We start from the raw sequence: 20,547 nt of genomic DNA on the forward strand, positions 1-20,547 counted from the left end.
CCGCGGCTACGGAGTGGGAGGAAGGACAAAAGAGGCGCTTGCCCCGCCGCCCGAGCGCACACTCGGCTTCCCCTCTCCGCGGTGCCGGGGCGTTGGCGGTGAGGGAGGGGAACCGCGGAGAGGCCGGGGGAGGATGGAGGAGAAGCCCTCCGCTAGCATCAAGCCCTACCTGGACAAGCTTACCCTGGGGGTCACACGGATACTGGGTGAGTGGCGCTGTGGGAGAGCCCCTTGGGCCTGGGCTAGGCCTGGGACACCCGGTGGGGGGGGGGGGGAGTCGCTCGGTTGTCATGGAAACCGTCCCGGGATCACGGAAGGGCCGTCCCAAGGGTGGTTCTGCCAGAACCCAGAACCTCCTTCCCGAGGTGCTGGCCCGGTTCGGAGCGGGTGGGGTGAGGGCTGTCCCTGTCAGCCCCTGGGTCCGGGCCCGGGAAGCTGCAGGGGGGGTAAGGGCGGTGCTGCTGGATCAGCTCCCGGCCTGTGGGTTCTGTCAGGGACATCGCATTGCTCTGACCCTTCTACAGGCACAGAATAACCCCACCCTGTTTCCAGCGTTTGTGTCAACGGGAGAAATGCTAATTATCTCGGTTTATGAAGAGTCCTGCTGTTAAAATAAAGTAAAATAAAATAAAATAAATAAAATAAAATAAAAAAACACGAGAGCTTTTAAGATGTGAAAGTGGCGTTTAATTAAAAATCTTGCATGGTTTTTAGCCTCTTGTAACACAGGGTCAGCAAGCAGCATGCCCGGTGGAATTAGCATCCTGTGGTGTTCTGGCAAGACTAATCAGTGAATCTGCTCAGGATCAGCTCCCCAGAAGCAGTCACCCTGCAGGTTATTCCCCTACACTGGGACTTTTCACCACATTCCCTGCTTGCCATCTCTGTCTGGTGCTCAGCCCTTGAGCATCCCTGCAGTGCCTTTTGAAGTTCAGCAAGCATGCAAGATATTCAGCATCTGAAATTAAGACCTCTCAGACAAAACGTCACTCATGGCAGTAGAATCACAAGAAATGGTGACGGTATTTGTGTGTGTAGAGGATTTTAGCATCAAACCTTTCATCTGTCACCATCTTGGGGCAGATTGTTTCTATTTGTGTGGATGGGAACACTCTACATGGAGCCTTGAATATGAAAGCATTACAAATGGAATTTCAGAACTTCTTCCCATAGCTTTTAGAGCCCAAACTGACCACTGTAATTGCCTCACCCAGCTGCTGTATTGCAGGGCAATGAGTTTCATCTCATAACCTAAGTGTATTGTTAATTGAAGATGTTTTTTGGTAGCTATCCAGATGAGATTGAAAGATCAAGCCCAAATTATTTCCGTAGTCTTCAGTGGTAAGAAGATCTAATCTTCCATATCAGTTCAGTGTTTTCTTACTAATCTATTGTCAGACTTACTAGCAAGATTTTTTTGCTTGTTTTCCAGTTGTGAAGTCAAGGATAACATTTTTAACACTCTCTAGAGCAGTAAAAAGCTGAAACTACTGATCATGAACCGTCATGGCAAATGCTTCTTTGAAGGAGCTCTTTGTAAAAGATCACCAGCCACGCCCACATTTTCACCCTTCGGGCTCAGATGAATGAGATCTGTGTGGTGTTAGCTATGCCCAAAAGTAACGTTGCTTTTAAGCTGTTTTTTGTAGGCACGTTATTTATGCCAGCAAGGCATGGAAGTGCAGGTTTGGCTCTGCAAGTCCTGCAGCATCCCTTTCACCTGGAAGGTGTTTCCTGGTTTGCATTTGGGTATTTTGTTTTTCTGTGTCTCTTATGACTTGCATTGTGCAGTATGAGCTATGTGTACCCCCCTGCACTGCTGTGATGTTTCTCTCTGGTTCTTTTCTCATCTTTCATCTCCTGGGTATTTTGTGCATTTTTTTGCCCTGTGAAGTAGTCCAAAGCATGTAAATTGTGCCACTAAATTGAAAAGAATTGCTGCACTAATTGCCAGACATTACCAATGTGTTCAGTGATTGATTCTTTCAGATAACAAAGGGTGTCTTGTTCAGAAAGATGCCTCACTCAGTAGTTGGCACTACAAACTATTTTATTTTAAATCTTCTTTTGGGAAGTCTCATGAAGCCAGTAGATACTTTGCTACCTAACACAGCACAAGAGCAGTAATAGGCTTTTGACTCTGTTGAGTTTGTGGAACACTTTTCAGGAGACAGAAACAAACCTCAACATACTCCTTTTCATCAAGAAAATTTCACACATGCAGTGAACGGGGAGCTTGAGGCCCAATTTTAATACCTTTATGAAATGTTAATTGCTCTCTTTCAAAAGCAGTCCTTTGAACAAACTCTGTATATGAGGTCAAGGCAGGGGAGGGGGTTGCTTTGGGTTTTTCATCTTGTAGTCCCCATGGAAAGTGGGAGATTTATTCCAAGGATGATGGAGGTTTGAATCTGAGGAAAAGAGAGGCATCTTTCTCATTGCCAGCATGATTAATTTTGCTGAAGTTCTGTGACTAATAGAAAATTGCAGCAAGGTTGATTGTTCACAGCTAAGGCTCAATGGGAGGCATTAGCTGTGGTGGACTGCCCAGAGCAGGACCATAGGTTTCACAGTCTTAGAAGGTAAGAATGTAACTATTCAGACATTTTCAAAATTAGAGAGTCCTTGGCAGTGTTAGCAGTTCCCTGAGGGCTGATAATGTAGTGATTCCCAGTGTCAGTTTTGTGCCACATGATTACATTGACTGTTTCCAGTTAATACTGCAAAGAACTTTCGGAAGCTTCCTGATCAAGTGCCCTAAAAATACAACAAAATTTCCTGTGATCTCAGTTCAGAATAGTTAATAGGCAGGTGTCACCTGAACTAGGTAAGCTTTATCCTATAGCTTGTGTATAACCTAGGTGGCTTCTTTATTCCTACCATCTGGAAGAAAAAGCAGCCCATGGCAAGCTACTTATTTTCCTTACAAATGTTTAGTAGATCTCCTGTCCAGATCTACTCACATCTGTTAAATGTGGCCTTCAGTTTACCCACAGGATATTTTAATATGACATTCAGGCTTTTCAGATGGAGTTTCTCCTGCTTTTGATCTGGATTTCAGTCAGACCTCTTTAGAAGTTGCAGCTTTTTTGTTCCTAGACATCTTCTTTGACCAATATGCTACTTAATCTTCCATCATCCCTGCTGAGCCGTTGCACATGATGAATTAAACATCCCTGCTGTTTTCTTTGATCACAAAAACAACAATTACTCTGTTATTATAATCACTTCACTCATCACAAGCCTTGCATAGCTTAGATGGGAAAGACCAGTTAGATCATTGATTCCACATGCTTCTTTAGAATCAGAATACATATGGACAGCTTGTATTTGAGCAAGGGACAGATTGTCATCCCTTGCATCAACCTATTTGAAGTGAAACCTGGTGAAACATCAGTCTTCTGTATGTTGAGGCCCCACACTGGCCAGAAAGATCACCTAGGTCACCAAGTTGTTTTTTTTCTTTCTTGGTTCTGTCTTTAACTTGGAGTTAGGTTTTCTGGTGCTCTGTTTTGTCTTTTGAATGATCTTACGATGTAAAAACCCAAGGTTTAGACTTCCTGAAACTGAATGCTGCTTTTCTACCAGCTGAACAGACAAGGGCAATGCTACTGCTGGAATTAAGAAACCACTGATGGAGATGAAAACCAAACCAAAGCTCTCTGGTGCCTGCCTTTCCTGTCTGGTGCACTGTGTGTGTTTTACGAGAAAGAAATTACAATATGTGTGACTGCTTTGGGAGCCAATACTTTCACAGCAGAGCCAGTCTTGAAAGCCCTGCATAGTGATCACTTCTGCTCCACAGCCTTGTGCTCTGGGCTTGCAGTTCCCACAACACAAAGTTATTTGTCTTTCTGGAGCTGACCCAAAGTGAATGAAGTGAGTGGGAACTATTTCAGTTGTCTCTATATGAAATGTTAAAAAAAACAGTGAGTGCAAGGGAGACAGTTCTGCTGCCACTCACCTGCAAGGATTGCACCATGTATATTAATACCTCACATTTATACAACATTCCTTCCCATAAAATACTCAGAATTTTATAAATTATGAGCTCAGTGCTCATAACAAATCTGAGTTTGAATGTTTGCTCATGTGGGTCCCTTTCAGCACGATCAGATTCTGCATCTGTTCAAACCTTCTGAATGCAGCACTGAAGAGTGCCCATCTTTGTGGTATACAGTTGTTGGCATTTTACAGGAACACTGCACAACATTTTGTATCAAGCTGAGAATACCTAACTGAATCCTGATACCTAACTGAATCTACAGGGTGAGCCTGGAAAGAAACATCATCCCTTTTTCTGGAATTTGCCCAAGAACTCATGGTTGATTTCTCCATCAGTCTGCTGAAAGAGATGGCACCTTGGATGCAAAATGTGTGTAACCATCAAAGGATGGTATTGTGTGCAGCAGTTCACATCCCTCTCGCCAAGACACGCAGAGAACAGATAGACAGACAAAGTCACCAGCACAGTGCTTGCAGTCATTACTGCTTTTTCCCTAGTGTCAGGCAGGTTGACTTCCTAAACTGGCTCACAATGCTTGCTGTCACCCATGCCAGCTGCAAACCTGCTTCTCTCTTTTCCTTCTAGAGGCTTCTCCAGGAGTTGCTGAGGTGACATTTGTGGAAAAAGAGCCAGCTGAACGCCACGCAATCATTTCATGGGAACAAGTGAGTATTTTTGTGATAGTCCTGAGGTGAGGTCAGTCTGAATGTGCAGCAACCCATGGAGATTGCAGTGGCTACCTTGGGTGTGTTTGTTACAGACTGTTACCAAGTTTGGGGCACCATGTACAGTAAAGAGATTTTTTTTTTTTTCACCAGGTCACCACTCTGTGTTTCAGGCTATCACACACACCTCATCTGCTAGAGAAGCTTCATCAGTGTGTGTACATCCAGAATGACAGCTCAAAGGAGAAATAACTGTAGTAGGCAGCAATAGCAGTGACTTAGTGGAGAGCAAACATTGTTCTGACTCATGTCTGAAACCATTTTCCTACTCCCTTTGAAACAAAATGAAGCAGCTCTTTATTAATAATGGCCACTAGAGGGAAAGGCCTCAGGCTGGAAAACACCACTGACCCAGCCAGTTTGTTCCAGTTGTCTGTTTCTCTTTTTGGTCTCAGGCATTTATTTCCATTTCACACAGCCCCTCCTCCCACCACCAAATCTTTTGGTCAAAGAATGTCCCACTGCCTGTTCTAGAAGACTACAAAGAACACTCTGTGTGTTACCTTGACTGGTGAGCTGACCTCGCTGCCTTGCACTGCATGACTGGAGGGCTCCTAAATACTGTTGTGTGCCTCTGGTGGGCAGGGATGGCATTTTTGGTGTTCGTCAATCCATGTTCAATGACCATGAGGGAATAGTGGCTTTCTAGGTATCGATCATAGGTAGGGGAGGGACTGTAGAAGCTGGGTGGCCTTTAGGAAGAGGCACAGCAAAGGGTGATGTTGAGCAAATCGTTCTCCCTCTGCTCCAACCCTGGCCGTGCCCGAAAGCACATGCTCCCAGAGACTGCTCTTGTTACCACAACATAAAATAACTTCTGTTGTGACACTTTGCCATTTATAGTTCTTCTTAAACAGAAGGAAAAGTCATGTGCTAGTTTTGGTAACACCCAACCCAATTAGTGGTATTTTATCAAGAATCTATAAATCCAGGTCAGAATGTATGTGGTGTAAACCCTTGTTATGTACTGAAACTTGTACAGTAGCCAGCAACCATGGCTAGGCAGAAATGTCAGGTTTTTCAGGTTTGTGTGAACTGATTCCTGATTTCTTGTACCTGTTGTTCAGATGATATTTTAAGACTGCTGGGAAGTCTGAGGCACCCTGATCGTGAGCCAGCTCAGCCCTGGGAACTGCAAAGTGTCATGTGCTTATTCTCCTGTTGATAGGAAAGGACTGTTCCTCATGGCATGGTATTGCTCTCACTTTTAGGTTCTGATACTCCTCTGAACTCAATTGGGCTTGTTTCAACATGGAAATAGTCTCATAAAACCAAACTTCGAAATGCTGTAACCAAACCACTTTGCTGAAAAGGTGTCAAAACAAAACTTGATCTTTCCCCACCACAGCAAGTTAATTGTGGAAGTAAATTGTGAAAATTAAGTAGGTAGAGTTAAGGTGAACTACTAATGGTAGAGGACTTTGCTGTCTGTTTCTTTCTGGTTAGTCTGATAAAACCTGAAGTCCCCCTTCTCAGATTAAAGATAACTTTTTTTTTCCCCCTCTCCTTCTTTTCTTGAGCTCTTGGGGTGAAGTCTGATACCTAAAACAGTCTATATTACTGCAGTATATCCTGCAGCTGTGGTTAAGTGCAGGTACTCAGCGCCTCACGAGGCCCTTCCAAAATGAGCTTGAACCTCACTTTTCCTGAAATGACGCTGCTTTGGCTGTAAGTAGCTGTACCCCGTGTTCACTTTTATCACTTTTTTTCTTAGCCACTAGGTGGCAATACATACGCATGTAATAGTTTGTCCGAAGATGGGATTTTAACGAGGTCTTTTCGAAGTCTGGATTTTTAATTCCCCTCTACATCTTTGGTTAGGAAAGTATTTGCAGGGCTTTTTGTGTGATGTAGGAAAAATCCTTCAAATTATTCCCAAAATTACACTGTTTTTCCCCTAAAGTAGTTACCTCTGTTCCTGTTGAAGATCACCAGATAAAAGGTCTATTCTTAAGATACTTTTTTTTTTAGAAACCGTTTTTCCAGTCCCAGTTTTGCAAAATAAAAGCATTTTTGCTGAGAAAGAGGCTCCCCTCAGATGAGATTTGTACAAGGTGCAACAAGAATGTTTCAGTAAGTAACATAAATTACTGTCTTCTGCATTCACTGGCAGCTAGGGCAGACCAGTCATGAAACTACGTGGCAGAGGGACAGGGGTGGCTGCTGATGTGGCCTGCTGCTTGGAAGCCCTGAGAAGTTGCACAGATCCCTTCCATCTTTCCCTAGAAGCTGGATAAAACTCATGCTGTTCTTTAGAGAAGTCTCTCTTGAGCACTATGTTTTGATTGCTGTTTGCTACTTCAGGATATTTTCTTGGGAGTTACTCTTTCAAAAGTGCCTTAAGTGAATTGCCAAGTGTCAGTGGTTTAGTTCTGGATCCAGCACTGATCAGATCTTGGAAGCAAAACTGCCCTGTTTCTGGTCATTCTCTCTGTCCTCAATCAACTTTGCTTTCTTGGGAGACTGTTTGGGGATATTATGGACAACAAACAAACAGAAAAATAGACCGCACACACCATGATGAGCACATGGGATATTTTGTTTTATGAGCTGATGAGTGTAACCAAATGACTTGAGGGAAAACAGATGCTGGCCAGGGCTGTGCTGAAGCCATTTCTGGCACATTACTAGGAATATTGTATCTTATGGGGCTGGAGATCACAGCCTTGGAAATTACCAGTTGTGCAGAGGGAGTACAGAGCTTGAAAAGCCATTGTAATTTGTTTCTCTGACTCTGCTGTCAGAAAACCACCTTTTTGACGTTATAGTCATGTCATTGAGTGTAATATGACAAATCAGTCAGTTCTTTCTGTGAGATGGGAGAGATGTGTATTAGTGAAGTGTATCTGCACAAAAAATATGTATATATGTTTTTTTCTACAGACCCCTGAGCTGCTCTGCTGTGACATTTTCCACCTATGTATGTTGCACTATCATTTGGAAAGTCTTACAAAGGGACGTGGTTAGGAGAATCCTAACATGTTGGAGAAACATGCACATGTTATTCTTTCCATCCAGAAGGGAGGATTCAGTTCAGAAGGCCTATCCACCTGTGGTTTTTAAATCATCATATTTTTTTTTCTTTGTCTTAATCAGCTACATTTGTTAAATTGGGCTGTGCCTGGTTTGTAGTAGTATTTAACTGGATACAATGGTGGATGTATTAAAATCTTAGATTTTGCCATCTCAGTGGATCTGTTTCTCTTACCTAAAGGAGAACACACCAAAGTCAAGAGAAATGTTTGTGTATGTATTTTTATTGCTTGGGTAAATTAGTTAAATTTGAGGGATTTGAAATGGACTGAAAGTGCTGTGTAAACATTGGTACTGCTCTGAGACTTTGCAGCAGGTCATGTTTTCTGTCTTCATAGTTTTAACCCTGCTCACTGTGCTTACAGCTACAGTATGCAGCTGGAAGTGGTGAAAGCATAGCATGAAATTATAAATATTAAAGACTGAGAAGAAACCACAGAAGAAGGTGTGTTTGTTTAAGGCATTTTAAGAACTTCAGATATGTCCATGTTGTTTAGTAATCTCCTGAGACTTCCCACCAGGACCTCAACCATTAGCAGGCTCTTGTCAAAGGACAACAAATTATGCACAAAACAAAGTTTCTACAATACCAGATTCTCTGCTTTAATAATACCTCTGAAGGTTTTCTCTACATGGGTTAGGAAAGCACTGTGCTAGTGATGTGTCCTATGACAAGCTGCTAAGACATTAATATCTGGGACTTGTCTCTAGTAGTCTGTTGGAATAAATGGAGACACCTAGAAAGTTAACACTTAGCAGTGAAGGTTGTGGATGGGTTAGAGTGTCCTGCACAGTATATACATCACTGCCTGGGGGGCAGAGACTGTAGCAGCTCAAGCAAAGTGACTCAGAATAAGACTTTTATAGACAGAAGGTCTGCACTGGTCCTAGAGAAGGAAGGGGGTATGGACAAGAGGAAGCCAGCACCTTCTCTTGCTAGGTCCAGCCACTGGTGACCAGAGGCCAGCAATGACCAGACAGGAGGGCATGGTCTTAAGTTGTGCCAGGGGAGGTTTAGGATGGATATTAGGAAGAATTTCTTTACTGAGAGGGTGATCAGACATTGGAATGGGCTGCCCAGGGAAGTAGTGGATTCTCCATCCCTGGAGATACTTAAAAAGAGACTGGATGTGGCACTCAGTGCCATGGTCTGGTAACTGCAGCAGTAGTGGATCAAGGGTTGGACTTGATGATCTCTGAGGTCCCTTCCAACCCAGCCAATTCTATGATTCTATGATTCTATGAGCAGAGCTGGATGCTGCTGGCTGGTAGCTCTTGCTGGATGGATGCAGTGAGGCAACACCAGGGTAGATAACTGGATATGCACAAATTGCAGGCATGGGGAAGAATCTGATGAGCATCTCCTGAGGTGTCACAAATTCATGCCTCAAGTGAAGCAGAGCTAAGTAAACTGTATGTGTATGTTTTGTTTTTATTTCCTTAGATATATGTTACCAGAATACACTCTATTATTATTATTATTATTATTATTATTATTATTAAAAACTTTAAATGTTACATTTTCTAGTAGCTGTAGGGAAATAGTCTCAGCAGAAGCTGGGTAAACTGTTAACATCTGACTCCTGTGCTTTCTCCAAAGTAATACTATATCTGCTCCAAAACCCACCCAGGCCTCTGATGGCAGGCTGTGAACACGTACTTGAATAGCATCTTGATCTGTGGCAGGGTAAGCCTATACAAGGGACAGCAATGCTGGTCTATAAATGTTCCTAAAGTTTGTAATTCTATCTGTTCTTGCTTTAACTGTCGAACTTGCTTCACAAAGAGCCAGCCATGTCCAACAGTATGTCTTTAAAGCTGGCTGAATGAAAGAACTGTATGTGTTTTTAGAAAAGGTTGAAAATCCTGTCTCAGAATTACTTGAGTTATCAGACAGTGTTGCAAATCCCACAGTATTTGTCCATTTTTCCCATAAAAGTTAGTTTCCAGGGTCCTGTGATGGTGAGCAAGTCCCAAGTCAACATTTTAAAGTTTTATACCCTGATGGATTAATGACAAATCTTGACCTTCAAGGAACATATTTATTTCTGTGTTCCTAAGCAAATTTAAAAACACATGGGAGTGGGAAAGGGAGAATGATCACAAGTTTCAACTTGGAGGTTCAGACTGCAGTAAAGGAAACTTTTTTTAAAATGAGAGTGATGCATCCCTTGGACAAGTCAACAGGGAGATTGTGGAACCTCCATCATCAAAGGCTATGCTAAGTTTTTGGATGTGCTTCTTTTGGACACTTGAGTCTGATGATAACTTTAAATGCAAGCTCACTTCAATCTTTCTCAATCTGGTTGTTTTTTCTCTAAAAAATTACAAACAAAACAACAGGTAACTCCTTTAGTCTGTACTGTTTCATTTTCTGTTCTTGACACATAGAATCATAGAATCATAGAATTGGCTGGGTTGGAAGGGACCTCAGAGATCATCGAGTCCAACCCTTAAACCACCGCTGCGGTTGCTAGACCATGGCACTGAGTGCCACATCCAGTCTCTTTTTAAATATCTCCAGGGATGGAGAATCCACTACTTCACTGGGCAGCCCATTCCAATGTCTGATCACCCTCTCTGTAGAGAAATTCTAATATCCAACCTAAACTTCCCCTGGCACAACTTAAGACCATGCCCTCTTGTCTTGTTGAAAGTCGTCTGGCAAAAGAGCCCAACCCCCCCCTGGCTCCAGCCTCCTTTCAGGGAGTTGTAGAGAGTGATGAGGTCTCCCCTGAGCCTCCTCTTCTCCAGGCTGAACAGCCCCAACTCCCTCAGCCTCTCCTCATAGGGTCTGTGCTCGAGTCCCTTCACCAGCCTGGTTGCCCTACTTTGGACCTGCTCCAGGACCTCGATATCCTTCCTGAACTGAGGGGCCCAGAACTGGACACAGTACTCGAGGTGAACAGGAATGAATAGGAATGGGGATTCATTGGTCTGCAGCCAGTCCTGTCACCAGGAGCAGTGCCTGCTATTGTTCATAGTTCTTTGAGTTTCTTGTTCTTGTGCTTCTTGTTGATTAAGGCTTTATCCTTGTATTTGTTGGTTAGCTGAAGTCTAAGCTAAGAAAGTCTCCTTCCGGGAGACTAAGAGTCCTAGATCTTAGAAGCACTTTCACCAGTCACTGGAGTTGCTTCTTTCAATGTTGGCTCAGAAGGTATCAGGCTTAAAAGCCCCAGCCAAGCACTGAAGTTTGGTGGAGTGAGGCCATACCAGCTGCTCTGTGAGACTGACTCTGTGTATTTACACACATGCTGCTTGCTAAGAGGAATGTCAAACCTCCTTGATTATGTGCAGCTATTGAGTCTATGCTTCTCACCTACTTGGAACTGAAATCCCTCAGAGGAAAGTCCTTGTCTTAATACTATACATGCTTTAGTGGAACAGGTAGGTTTGGGATAATTTTACTTAAAGCAAAACTCTACTGTTGTAAGTTATTTATGTGAAAAAAAAATATTGTGCTTATATGTGTGATCTTGGAGTGGCTGTTAGTGTCACAGGATGTCATCTCATTTGGGGAACAATCCTGTAGTAACCCTGGGTTAACTGACTGTGACATTTTCCCAAGTCATCTTTGCCAATGCAGTAGCATAGATGCAAGAAATAAGCAGTTTCTCTCAAGGTTTTTGGAAGATATTAGAGCTAATTTGAGTCATCTTGTAGTTGAGCAAAACATTTGGTGGCAAATACTTCTGTACCAATGTTCAGTTGGGAGACATTCTGCATTTCCCCATAACACTTTGGGTGTCTTGTGATTTGCAGAAGAACTCCTGCATATTGCCAGAGGATTTAAAGAACTTCTATCTGATGACTGATGGTTTTCAGATGACCTGGAGTGTAAAGATTAATGGTGAGTATTCTCCACCAATACCTCTTTCCTTTGCAGAATCTCTTCAATTTCAGACTTATTTTCTGCACAGTCACTACACACCTGCCAGCATCTGAATTAGTCTGAGCAAAAGTACAAATTTCGAATGAAAAATTGGCATCATTCCTTAGCTGGAAAAAAATTAAGTGGTTTGTTTCTGCTAGGCAGCTTGGGTGGTGACTACAGAAAACTGATCTCTGAGTAAACAAGGGAGTGTGGTTCTGTATGTAGTCATGTAGCCTATATGTAGATGTCCCAGTGAGGAAAAAAATGTGAGTACACATCAGAGATCCTTTCCTGATGCAATAGGACAAAGTGTATTGCCTGCATGTGCTGGATCTGCACACTGAACACTGGCTAGAAACCAAACAATTCTTTGTGACATAAATACAATTCTATAATACATTGGTTATTTGTGGACACTCACATTAAGTTATGTAGTTTAAATTTTGTACCTTGACTCCCTCTGTAGTTCAGAGAGAGAGAAGCAGCTCTAGCACAATATCCTATCAGAAAGCAGTAGGATCACTGTATGGTAAATGCTTCTTTCTCATTACAAAGTAGAAGTACATGTCAGATCCTGATTCTGCTTTCTGACAGCTAAAGTCCATTCACTGGAATTATTTCTGGAGTCAGTGGTGAAAGTGAGAAGAGGACTGAGTTTTGTTGTCCCTCTTTGGCAAGAATCAGGGATTCATTCTTTCTGCACTGGAGCTGTGCAACTGTTATCTTGGCTCTCATTGTCCTCAAGTGAGGCTGTCAAGCTGGACTGTTGTCACTACTCACTACTGGATGTTGAATACAGGGTTTTCCTCAGGAAGTGTAATTTTATTTACAGGGTAATTGACATCAGGGCTGTAAGCACTGAGTCCCATCATGTTTCAAGTGGAATTTATTGCATTGCGACCTCTGAAGTACCTCCTTTCCAGGGCATGCAAGTGCACAGACCAAGGGAGTTCATGTGACTCTTGTTTGAACAAGCATCCAGTAAAGGTTTTTTGAATCCCTTTTACTGACCTGTGGCTGGACCAGCTGATTGTTGACTTGCTGTCTGGTAACAGTAATAGTCCTCAGAACATACAGATGACAAGTCCTCAAGCATTCCTGCAGGAACACCCAAGTGTTGACACACTGATAAAATACAGTGTTGGAGTGGGAACCAAGAGGATGCACCCTGACTGGGTACATGATCGAGTCATAGTATGGCCGGGGTTGGAAAAGATGTTAAAGATCATCCAGTTCCAACCCCCCTGCATGGGCAGGGATACCTCCCACCAGACCAGGTTGCTCCCAGCACCATCCAACTGGGCCTTGGAACACTTCCAGGGAGGGAGCTGACACAACTTCCTTGGGCAACCTGTGCCAGTGTCTCACCACCCTCATATTAAAGAATTTTTTCCTCATGTCTAGCCTAAATCTCTCCTCTTCAAGTTTTAAATCATTTCTCCTTGTCCTCTCCCCTAACACCCATGTAAAAAGCCCTATCCCAGCTTTCTTCAGATATTGGAAGACTGCTGAAGTGGTTTCTGGTAGGAAGGACAGCATCAGGGAAAAAAAGGTTTTGAGGAGATGACTATAGCTAGCCAGGAGTTTTAACAGCCAGTTTCACAGGGCTGGGCCAACAGGTGCAGCACAGGCTGTTCTTGTACCTGCACAACTCTTGAGATGCTGCCACATCACCTCTAAGTGCGATCCTGTGTTTCAGAAAGCTTAATTTTTGCTCCTGTGCAGCCTGACTTGGTCAAGTGCTCAGGCCTGCTGTGTATACCTCCCTTCTTCTCTCCCTCTCTGTTGGAGAGGAGGCTGAGTTGATGTGTGGAACAAAAGAAATATCTCCTATGTTCTTCTGACACTGGATGTGAGTAATGATCACATTCTTATTGCAGAAACCCCAATGCCCCTGGGCTCCATGGTGATAAATAGTGTCTCGAAGCTTTGTCGTCTTGGGGGTTCCTCTATGTACACTCTGCCCAATGCACCAACTCTTGCTGACCTGGAAGATGACACAGATGAAGAAGGTAAGGTCCTGTTAACAGACCAGAAAATGTGCTCTCTCTCATCTCCTTTGCTCTTTTAGGGTAACATTAGGATATAGCATATGGATATAGCAACAGGAAAGGTGACTTCAAGTAAATAGGGTTTTCTTGTTCTCCCAGGCTGGATCTGCTATGTGTTCTATTAGTCCCCTACAGCTTTGACAGGTAGGTTTGTATGCTGTGTATCTCATGGGGATTATGAATAACTAGTATTACTTGCATCCTCTTTTAACAGCCTGGCAGCCCTCCTGTTCTAACTTTTTCCTGTTTACATTTTTACCAGAGGCTAACTCCAGTGGTTCAGCTTCTAAAGTCTTTGTTTGCTTATGGTATTACATGAACAACTGATAACAGTTTTTATCTTGGGACTGAAAAGACAGCTGGACATGCTCTTTGACGTTGCAAAGTAACTCTGATAAATACATGTAAGTGCAAGGTGGCAGTGGAAAATGTATCTTTACAGACTGCCTAAAATTGCTGGGCATCCTGCAGTTTGGAGAGAAAAAGAAATAAAATAGCCCACTCCTTTTTTCAGAGCTCTTGAAGTCTAACAAGACTGGAAAAATTAAGATAAAACCAGTGCTGGGTGTCATGCTGACTCCATAAAAAAACCCACTGTTGCATTTCAGTCTTATCTCTGTAGCTTTCCTAGCTTCTAAGTGTGTCTGAAAGTTTCTTTTTGCACATTCCAGCAATGTGCACTCCTGATCTTCTAGCCACTGTAATGAAATGGGTCACATTCTGCTTCCATTCAGCCACTAAGAGCTCCACTGATTCATTTATAAGGCAGATGACTGAGAAAAAGTTACATCCCCATAAGTGTTCTCATGGAAAATCCTTCTGAATAGCACATCTCTTACATTCCCCTTCTTCCCTAGCAGCTTTAGAATTCAAAATTATATTCTGCAAGAACTGCAGCTACACAGTCCCAGAAAGGTTCTTCAGAGATTCTCTGTCATGGCTGCGGGTCACAGAGACTGTGTTGTTGTTGAGGACACTGATGTAATGCTGGAATGCAGGAAGAAATGTATGTGCCTCCAAGTTTGTAAAGGTTTTCTGTCTAGAGAAAAAGTATAAACTGTTCACCCTGTCTTCTTCAGGAAAAAAAAAAAAAAAAAAAAGAGAGAGAGAGATGGCAGATAGAACATAAGTATTGGGCTTCACTTGCAGCAAGGAAGGTTCAGGATCCACATGAGGAAAACTTCTAAATGCTAGCGATGTATCTGAGCTGACTGCCTGGAGATGGTGACATCTCCAACACTGGAGAACTGTTGAAAGAAAAAAGAAAACAAACAAAATCTCAGGGCTGACATCTGTAAAGCTGATCTGGCTTTATGCCAAGGAAGGACTAGAGGCCACCTTGATGTCCTTTTTTAGCTATCTGGCTTTGACACTGTAGTTTGTTTTTCTACTGGAAATTAATTTTTTTCTCACTGATTTTTGGTTTGGGTTTCTTTGTTGCATTTTGGTTTTACCTCAAAGAACTTAATCCTTTTTAAGAAGAGTAAAATTCAGCTGATTTTATTCATAGGTACCAAACAGACTGACTCTTTGCAGCTGAGCCACAGTCAGTTTTCCAAACATGTTTCATGAAGATTTTTTTGTTTTGTTTTCAGATAATGGAGGCAAACCAGAGAAACCACATTTCGACTCTCGTAGTCTTATCTTTGAATTAGACCCATGTAATGGGAATGGAAAAGTTTGTCTTGTTTATAAGCATGCTAAACCAGGTAAGACTGAAAAGAGCAAAGTTAGCCATCTCTTGTTGTGGATTGCATCTGGAGACTTCATGTATGGAATCATCTTACATTTCTGACATCCTTTGCACTTTGTAGATGATCAGGACAGGCTGTCCTGTCTGCACTGAAGTCAGGGGCTAAACCTTACAGAGATTTAACTAGATTTAACATTTTCCCTCCTTAAATGTTGGAGTCTTAAGTTATAAGTTATGATTTCTGCATGCATAGAAACAGGAAGGCATTCATGTATGACCTACAGACAGTCATGTTGAAATAACACAGAGACTAACCCAGCCACTAACAAATCTCTGTTTACTTTTGTGTCTTGGAATAAGCCACAGACATTTTGATAAGAAATGCTGTAACTCTTCTTAGAAGAAAAATGTAGATGGTAAAAAGGTCCTTAGCTCAGATTGAGACAGACTTGGAGTGGTTCTTCCACCTTGTGCATGGATGCACAGATGCTAAGTAGGTGAACCTTTGGGTGGGAAAATTGAACTGGAGAGTGAAAGATGTGAGCTGTTTCTTCTGATAGGTAAGTGGAAAGCTTTTATCAGTTGGTGATTAGTGAAACACCTGAGTTACTTGTAAAGTATGTGTCATCTGACACAGTGCACAGGCCACTACATGTATGAGTATGCATGCATGCTCACTGCGTAGGGGTGTGCAATTGTGATACACCTGTTCTCAAGAAAACTTTTCCTTGTTGTTTTATCTCTTTTTCATTGGATGTGACTGCAGATCCCAAGGCAGAAACTTCTCACTTGTCCTCTTGCCTTCCAGTGTTGGTGGTTTCAGCACATGTGAAAAACCTGTGCAAGGGGATGAAGGGTTGTTTGCAGTGCTGTTACAGATGTCAACACAGTGGGTAGTGTGTTCAGTTGACAGTGTTCAACATTTCTATTTCCCAAGTAAAATCACTTTTTTTTTTTTAATGCTACAAAGGATGTTACCTCCAGAGAAGTATTTGATCACTGAAGAAAGATTTTGAAAAATGTGTTTTTATTGGCAGCACACACTCTCATGACATTCAGACTCCGGGCTGTATTCAGTAATCTAGATGTCTGACAGTTGACTTAGTTTTTTTTTTTACTTTGTGAGGCACATAAATGCTTGCCATAATTGTACTTTGGACTACACTCAAAGTTGTTCTATGTAGAACATCAGTCCCAGGCTGGGAAGGATTAGCATTGCATATGTTTTGCATTGGGGAATGCAACTGTAATGACCATTTGGGTAAGTTATTTTTAGTAAGCAGAATTAAGCCCTTTTCAGACCCCATGCTCTAACTATTAAGCCACATTGCCTCTGGATAATCGTCTATGTTAATCAGGGATGCTGTGCTTAGAAGCTACAGCCTTTCTGGTAACTGTGTTTTGTCTCCCACCTAACAGTGGCTAGGGTTTGCTCTTATCACTGCAGTGCAACAGTGTTAATTTATGTTTGGTTTTGTTCCAGTTGTCTCCCCAGACACAGAGATATGGTTCCTGGACAGAGCTCTGTACTGGCATTTCCTCACCAAAACCTTCACAGCATATTACCGCCTGCTGATAACCCACCTGGGTCTCCCACAGTGGCAGTATGCCTTCACCAGCTATGGGGTCAGCCCACAGGCCAAGGTAAGACAGCAGGATCCACCTCATCAGTGTTTTTATGGAATAATAGAATGGTTTGGATTGAAAGGGACCTTTAGAAGTCATCTAGTCAAGCCTCTTTGCAGTGAGCAAGGGTCACGTCTATTTTGCATACGTATGGACTGGAAAAACATCTTCTCACCTTTTGATAAGGAGTCTGTGGAGGGTCAAGTGGATCTAGTGAGCTGTTGTAGGGGCTGTAAACCTTTCTCCTGTAGCATGTTAATGGTCATTAGTTTATCTTGTTGAGTTCACTAACACTGTGTTAACCCTCCTCACCTGAGCTGGGCTTCAACTTTGAACTCTAATATCAGATGGTGAAACCTCCATTATTTCTTTGCTTTCTTGACTCTGAAGCAAACCTCCACTCTTACGACTGCTGGTAGCTGATAGGAAGACTATGAACTTGAGCTTTGCCAAAAATGTGAATTCTTTTGCAATGTCCTCAATCATGAAGGGATGCCTCATTAAAAATAATGCCCACAAAAAGGGGCAATTTCAGTGCCAGCAGGGCTAGAAGTATTTATAGAAGAGCTTCAGGTACAACTTCATTCAGGTACTGCTCATTCATCACCTTATTATTCCTAAAATTACTATTCTTTTATGTCAGAACTCTGATCCTTCCATTTCTCAGTGCTTGTCTGATCCTTCAGTCCTAACCATGCTTCCACCTCGTTAGCAGTCAGGGAATGGATCTGACAATACTACCAAACAGAGCATACAAGCATGTGCAATGCCTGAGCATACTGGCAAATCCTGGCAGGTCTCAATGTGTGTCCTGCACTTCACCCAGAGATGACAGCTGTCTTACCAGCATGACATTGCTTGGTCTGCTTCATCCTGTGCATACATCAGAACTACTCAATAAAATCACTGCTGACTTCCCATCTACCAATGACTCTAGAATTTAGCTCTTTGCATTTCTGGGTATCTTCTCTCTTATGCTGCTCTCTACTTTTATCAGGGCTGTGTAGATAGTACTCCACTGTAGCCCTATGTTCTGCCTTCCTCTTAGACTTCCAGGCCAGACTATTATCCTGTGTTCAGTATATACACAAACTTTCGTGAAATTATTCATTTCACTAATCATTTGCAGCCTCAGTCCTCCTGGTTTGTTAACCATTATAATTTTTAAAGGAATACAAGGGCTGTATATTAAAAGTGCTTTCCATGAAGCAGTACATGAGTAGGCTGCCATCTACATTTTGGTGCTGATCCTTTCTTTACCTTGTTCAACATTTTCCTGATGGTTTCAATAGGAACTGTAATATCATAACCCCTACAGTTTTATTGCCTGACTTCATCAATGGAAAACTGAGAGGATGAACATTTAAGAGATGAGAACTGCAGGTTAAAACATCGTGGTGGCATCTGGGAACCAAAAAACAAAATCAATGTGGTTGCTTCTAGATGTAAAATCAGCCCAAGGAGGAACACATGCAAAATCCTCTGTGTAAAGAGTTTAAAAGCCTGAATTACTGTATGTATGAAAAGAGGGAGGGAGGCTATATTTTGAGAAGTTCAACTAGTTTGGTTCCAATTTGTAAGCACTTTTAAATTCCAAGGTTTGTTTTTTAATCTTTTCTATTTCTCTGAATCTAAATAATTACAGTTTAGTTTCATCCCCTCATTTTGCCTTTCCTCCTGTGGTTTAAAACAGGAGTTGCTCCTGATAGGAATTACACTGCAGGAAAAGGTAGTGTTAGGTTTGTGTCTGCTTCTCTTCTTCCCTGCCTGGAATGTGGGGCAGTTACAGGCCTGTAGCTGTAGCTGTGCCTTGTGTACATTTATCACAAGGCACTCTGTGCAGACCTATAAAGTGTAAATTAAGTGGTGTATGATTAAAATGAGGTCTCGGGGGTAAGGGGAAACAAGGTGGAAATGTCTAGTTGCAGCTTGATTTTAACCTATTTTTCTCCACCATCCTGCCTTTTAGCAATGGTTTAACATGTACAAACCCATAACCATCAACACAGCTCTGCTGTCTGAAGAAGCTGATACCTTTGTGAACAAGCTGGACCCCAATAAAGTATTTAAGAGCAAAAACAAAACTCCAGTGATGAAAAAGAAACCACCATCCCAGCCAGCAGGCTCCCAAAAGAGTCAAACAAGCATGACCTCCTCCAAGACATCCTCACTATCTGGAAATTCTTCAAGGAAGTGAGACCCCCAGATCTGCCCCTGGACAGCATTTGCAATAAGCTTGGACATTCTCTCATGCGGAGTCTCGGTAGTTCAGACCAAGTTCCTTGTGTATGAATTGATGAGCCCATGGAAAACACATTGCAGCATTTGCATGAAATATAGCCACAATGTGCTTTGACATGAGAGGGACGTAGTTTCTGGAGACTCTGAGAAAAATTAAGTGAGAGATAGATTTCATTCTCTTCTGCTACTTGTGGGATGGGCATGAAGAAACCCTTCATGTTACTGCTCTGTAGGGAAGTGTTTGCACCCATGCAACTACAGCACTGAACTGAAAGCAAATTTAAGTCACCATTAATTTAAAAGACCTTTGTTGAAATACAGACTATAAAGATACTTCTTCCATCACCTTTGAAAGAAACCTGTCCTGACCTAGCATGCTATGGGAGCAGGCTGTAACCCACCAAACAAAGAAGTAGCTTCTGCTTCAGACTGAATCAAACTTTGCACTTCCCTGCACTCCTTCCAACTTCTGCTTTGAGATTCACAGAAAAAAAAGGGACCTGGAGCTTCTATGTCTCTACATTGCTTGCTCTACAGCCTATGTGGTTTTTTGGCCTTTGTGCAGCATCTTTTCGGATAGTGACATCTATGTGATGTCCTTCCCAATATTCCTAAAGGCAACCAGAAGGTGCAGGATCTTTCATGGCCTCTGCTTTCTCTTCTTGTGGGAACTGCTGAGCCAGGGTGGGTCAGTGGTGTTAAGAGTCCTGTAAAGCAGGAGGACTCCTTGGTTTGTCACACAGTCATTTGCAAAGTTGACTGTTCAAACAGACTTTGCCACATTTCAGTTGAGCCCCACCAGGGGCAACTGAGATCCTACAGCTTTAGAAGCCCCTGATGCTGTTTTCTGTACTGTAAATTTTCAGGTTAGAACTGCACTTTAACCCGTTCACTGCTCATTTTCAGTTACATCTGATTTTTTCCATTACTTTCTTATGCCATTCTGTCTTCCTAGATGTGCTGGAAACATATGGTAGCAACCAACACATTCTGTGCCTAAGCAGCGAATTCAAAGTCACCACCTTCAAATAAACATTGATTATTTAAACAGCATCACTTTTTATTTATGAAATAGTCACATAATTACCTAAGACAAACCTACCTCACAGGGTCATTGTGAGGCTTTCATGAGTATTTGTATGCCTTTAGAAAGACAAAGCCACCCTTGTAAGTGCTTAATAGTATTTTAATAAAGATTTAAATATTTTCCTCCAGAGTGATTGGGTATTTGAAGATGCTTTTGGGACTGAATGCTTGGAGATCCCCTTTTTGTGTGATCATGGTACCCAACCCTGGGA

General features: G+C 42.4%; 1 protein-coding gene across 3 annotated transcripts; it reads left to right on the top strand.

Annotated features, from left to right (window-relative positions):
• Positions 1-44: 44 nt before the first annotated feature.
• On the top strand, positions 45-20,465 carry TPGS2 (tubulin polyglutamylase complex subunit 2). 3 transcript variants are annotated; one of them, XM_030467383.1, is made up of 7 exons: positions 45-206; positions 4,592-4,671; positions 11,527-11,614; positions 13,519-13,650; positions 15,285-15,398; positions 16,866-17,026; positions 18,978-20,465. In XM_030467383.1, the coding sequence occupies exons 1-7, from the start codon at positions 134-136 to the stop codon at positions 19,203-19,205; spliced, it is 876 nt and encodes a 291-aa protein (XP_030323243.1). In that variant the 5' UTR covers positions 45-133; the 3' UTR covers positions 19,206-20,465. The 3 variants fall into 3 exon arrangements, with proteins under 3 accessions (XP_030323243.1, XP_030323244.1, XP_030323245.1); XM_030467385.1 differs by lacking the exon at positions 45-206 and adding an exon at positions 5,799-5,923 and having other exon boundaries at positions 4,594-4,671; XM_030467384.1 differs by lacking the exon at positions 15,285-15,398.
• The last annotated feature ends 82 nt before the right edge of the window (positions 20,466-20,547 follow it).

Source organism: Calypte anna, chromosome Z, assembly GCF_003957555.1.
Source record: "Calypte anna isolate BGI_N300 chromosome Z, bCalAnn1_v1.p, whole genome shotgun sequence".
Classification (NCBI taxonomy): Eukaryota; Metazoa; Chordata; class Aves; order Apodiformes; family Trochilidae; genus Calypte; species Calypte anna.

Excerpts from the sequence above, each read along its gene's own strand:
- TPGS2 (XM_030467383.1), top strand. The coding sequence starts at position 134 with ATGGAGGAGAAGCCCTCCGCTAGCATCAAGCCCTACCTGGACAAGCTT. Across the intron at positions 4,672-11,526 it reads CAATCATTTCATGGGAACAA|AAGAACTCCTGCATATTGCC; the intron begins GTGAGTATTTTT and ends TGTGATTTGCAG. Across the intron at positions 11,615-13,518 it reads CTGGAGTGTAAAGATTAATG|AAACCCCAATGCCCCTGGGC; the intron begins GTGAGTATTCTC and ends TTCTTATTGCAG.